At 37.9% G+C, this 3,599-nt stretch overlaps 1 protein-coding gene across 1 annotated transcript in view; it reads left to right on the top strand.

Moving 5' to 3' along the window:
* The window catches only part of LOC102201375 (paired box protein Pax-6-like), a 30,873-nt gene that overhangs the window by 22,714 nt on the left and 4,560 nt on the right, over window positions 1-3,599 (top strand). The window contains exons 7-9 of the mRNA XM_005747917.2: window positions 761-843; window positions 1,493-1,643; window positions 2,183-2,292. Coding sequence (XP_005747974.2) covers window positions 761-843; window positions 1,493-1,643; window positions 2,183-2,292 — 344 coding nt within the window. The remainder of the gene's footprint in view (window positions 1-760; window positions 844-1,492; window positions 1,644-2,182; window positions 2,293-3,599) is intronic.

Raw genomic sequence — 3,599 nt, 5'->3', positions numbered from 1 at the left:
AGTTTTTTGGGTTCATTGAGAACATGGTTGTTGTTCAATAATAACATTATTCCTCAAAAATACAACTTGCCTAATAATTCTGCACTCCCTGTAGATTTGGGGAAAATATCTTTCAGGAGGTAATTTTTGCTGAAATATTAGACTTAATGAGAGAGCAACAGACGGGTATGTGTGCATTTATGAACATAGCACAGCTGCAATAATCTTATTTAAATCAAATCTGTAAATTGGGCTAAATGTGTATTTTTTCACAAAGTCTACAGTTGTGTTGTCATGGCAGAATGGTTTCCAACAAAGAGGCACATCTGTGGTTGACCTGTCACAGTTCAGAGAACAGTTGTTCTCAGTGTCCATCTGAAGCCTTCACCCTTGTATCAGAACATATTATTTTTCTTGCTGCTGCTCCTTGGTCTGTGTTGCCATGAGGTTTCCAAAGAGCAACATTTGTAAAGTGTTAAACCTGTGCATAAACTGTTTTTTTTGTTTTGCTTGTCAGATCACAAATGAGCTGGACCTGTGTTATTAACTACTCCCACTCACCTCACATCTACTGATTTGCAAAGTGTTCTGTATGTGTGCTAAATGTAGTGCAAAGGAGCTTTAAGGGGTCAATAAGATTTTAAAAAGGGCTGTGCAATAGCTTTTTCAAATGTTTTCAGTCCATTTGAAGCAGGGGCCCTCCCAAAACAGATACTGTATTGTGTAATTAATGTGTAATAGTACAATCATTCAACATAATGTGTCAATTATTTTGTTCTAGAATTTGAAAGGACACACTATCCAGATGTGTTTGCCCGAGAACGCCTCGCTAACAAAATAGACCTTCCAGAGGCAAGAATACAGGTATGCTTGATGTTTAGGGTTTTTTTAGGTTTACAAAGAACGTGTGTACAGTAAGATGAAAAATTATGTCACATGGAAATGTTTGCCTTTTTTAACGTGTGAGCATTTGACCTTCTTGAAACAAACGAGTATTTACAAATGACATTTAAATAAATGGGTTAAATCATTATACTGACATATATACACATCTTCAGTCTTATAAAATTTGAATCAGGGCTTCAAGATTAGAAGTGGAGCATCTTGTCTGTGTATAGTGTCAGCCCATAAGATTGAAAGAAGACTCAAAGGAATTCAGTTAAAAGAAGCAAATCTCTCAATCACTTAAAATAAAGGATTCAGCAGTAAGGACAATCATCTGCAGATGGAAAGGTTTTCAAACAACTAAATACTAAATAGATTCTGCATCATGCTGGAGAATTTTTGAAGATCATTTGAAGCAGTCTTCCCAAAAGTTTAAATAGAAACAGACTTTCTTGCTTTGATGTTCCCATAAGCACACTTGCAAAAGTATACTTATGGAAACAAGAAATGACTAACAAAAAAGAAATTAAAGGATAACCTTTAAACCCTACTGAAATGTTGTGATTACAATCTTTTGTCTTTTTTATGATCAGTGATTTATTTTTCTTATATCTCATGCTACATGCAGGTTTGGTTTTCCAACAGACGAGCAAAATGGAGAAGAGAGGAAAAGCTGAGAAATCAACGTCGTCAGGTGTCCAACCCTTCAAACCATATTCCAATCAGTAGCAGCTTTAACACCAGTGTTTACCAGCCTCTACCACAGCCTACTACACCAGGTACTGACAAAGATACTCAAGAAATACTTCACACAAAGTCCATCTGGGCCTTTTTCATGTGTGGATGTCTTTTATGAATTTGTTTCTATTTTTTTCTTTTGTTTGTAGATACATGCACATGATCATATACACAGTGCCACCAGTGATTTCAGGATATTCCACTCATGAGCAGTTGGTAGTACTATAAGACATACAACAAGGGAGCAGAGAAGAACAATAGTAGTTTGTCAATGAATTATATTGTGAACATATTTTAGATGAAATGTATATTTTCTCTCTCACACTAGTATTTTTTAATATTGTTTAAAGGAAACTCATCTGGGCCTGTAATGTCAGACGCTAGCAGTCCAGTTACATTTATTATGCAGTTACTTTTCCCATCATATTGGGTATGTGCTGTCCAGCCCCACTATTCTTGGATACTTGGATACTTTGGACAGTGATTGTTGATTGCATAAATGGTTTGCTTGTGATGTCCTCCAGTATTGTTAAAATTTCACATTGTTGCTCTATCCATATTTCCATTTTTGTCTATCTAGTGTCCTTTTCATCAGGATCCATGCTGGGAAGGTCAGATCCAGTTCTGTCCAACAGCTATAGCCTCCCAGCAATGCCCAGCTTCAGTATGGCTGCCAGCCTGCCTATGCAAGTAAGATTAAATTACAAGATAGAACAATATACAAATAGTCAACAGTTTGCATAAAGGCGCTGGAAAACCTAGGGCTCTTTTTTGCCAATCCAATAGCATAGAGCAGATCTCAGTCATATGCATCATGCATACACACCAGCAAGACAGACCAAAACCATCATAGGAAAAAACCCTCAAAAGTATCTTTTTAGTCTGTCTTCTTGAAATAATTTTAATGAGCTCAGAAAACAGGTCTACACCTTTATTCAAAAACAGATATTAAACCCTATTAAGATAATAACCAAAAGATTACAGTTGAATTAACCATATGTGGCATGGTTACCTGTCAATATCTTCAGGGAGATTTAAAAGCACTTAGCATGGTAGATTAGTTTGTCCCATCAATGTGCTAATTCACAAATATGTATTGGAGCCTGTCACTTTTGCATGTTTTGTCAAACCTTACCCAACATCAGTTGATAGTCCACTCTTCATTTTTGAAGCTTTACTACCAAGGCTTCCATAGTGAATGTACACAAGAAGTGACTAAAAGTTTCTTCTTGTTTTGGTAGGTTTTACTTCATGTCTGCTTTTACATTGTCTTATTGGGCACACACTGCTTGCCTTGCTTGACTGACAGATGTTAGGAACACAGATCGACCAGTAAATGGAAAGCTTCACATTTAGGCTCAGTTTCTGTCCACCACAATAGAGCTGTGAAAATGCTGCACCTTCACCCTCTGGCGGGATGCTTTGTACATCTTGCAGCGTTTGAAGGTTGTGGTCTTTGCCGGATTTCTTGCTGGCAAAAGGCAGGGATAGCTCAGTAGGTAGAGTGGTGGCCCCATGATCGGAAGGTCGGGGGTTCGATTCCCCTGAACAGCTACCCTGAGGTACCCCTGAGCAAGGTACCGTACCCTACACACTGCTCCCCGGGCGCCCAATGGCTGCCCACTGCTTCACTGAGTGAATGGGTTAAATGCAGAGAGGAATTTCCCTACGGGGATCAATAAAGTACACCTTCTTCTTCCTTCAAAAGTAACTTTATAAAATAGAATGACTGATTGAAAACAAATTTAGATTGCCGAGCTAGGAAAGTAAAGTGCACAATGTTGCAATTGTGTTATCGGGTTATAATTTATAATGTAGGCTAAAGGGTTTCTCTGTGGTGGTTGTTTTTCCTGTGCCTGCTTTGGTTTCCTCTGGATTTAACTGAATAGTCCCTCAGTCTGAAGACATGTGTCTTGTGCTCAGTGTTGGGAAGGTTACTTTTAAAATGTATTCCATTACAGAATACAGAATACATGCCCCAAAATGTATTCTGTAAC

This window comes from Pundamilia nyererei, unplaced genomic scaffold (genome assembly GCF_000239375.1).
Source record: "Pundamilia nyererei isolate P.nyererei 1_Seehausen unplaced genomic scaffold, PunNye1.0 scaffold00208, whole genome shotgun sequence".
In the NCBI taxonomy this organism is placed as follows: domain Eukaryota; kingdom Metazoa; phylum Chordata; class Actinopteri; order Cichliformes; family Cichlidae; genus Pundamilia; species Pundamilia nyererei.
This window is presented reverse-complemented; position numbering and strand designations above follow the sequence as displayed.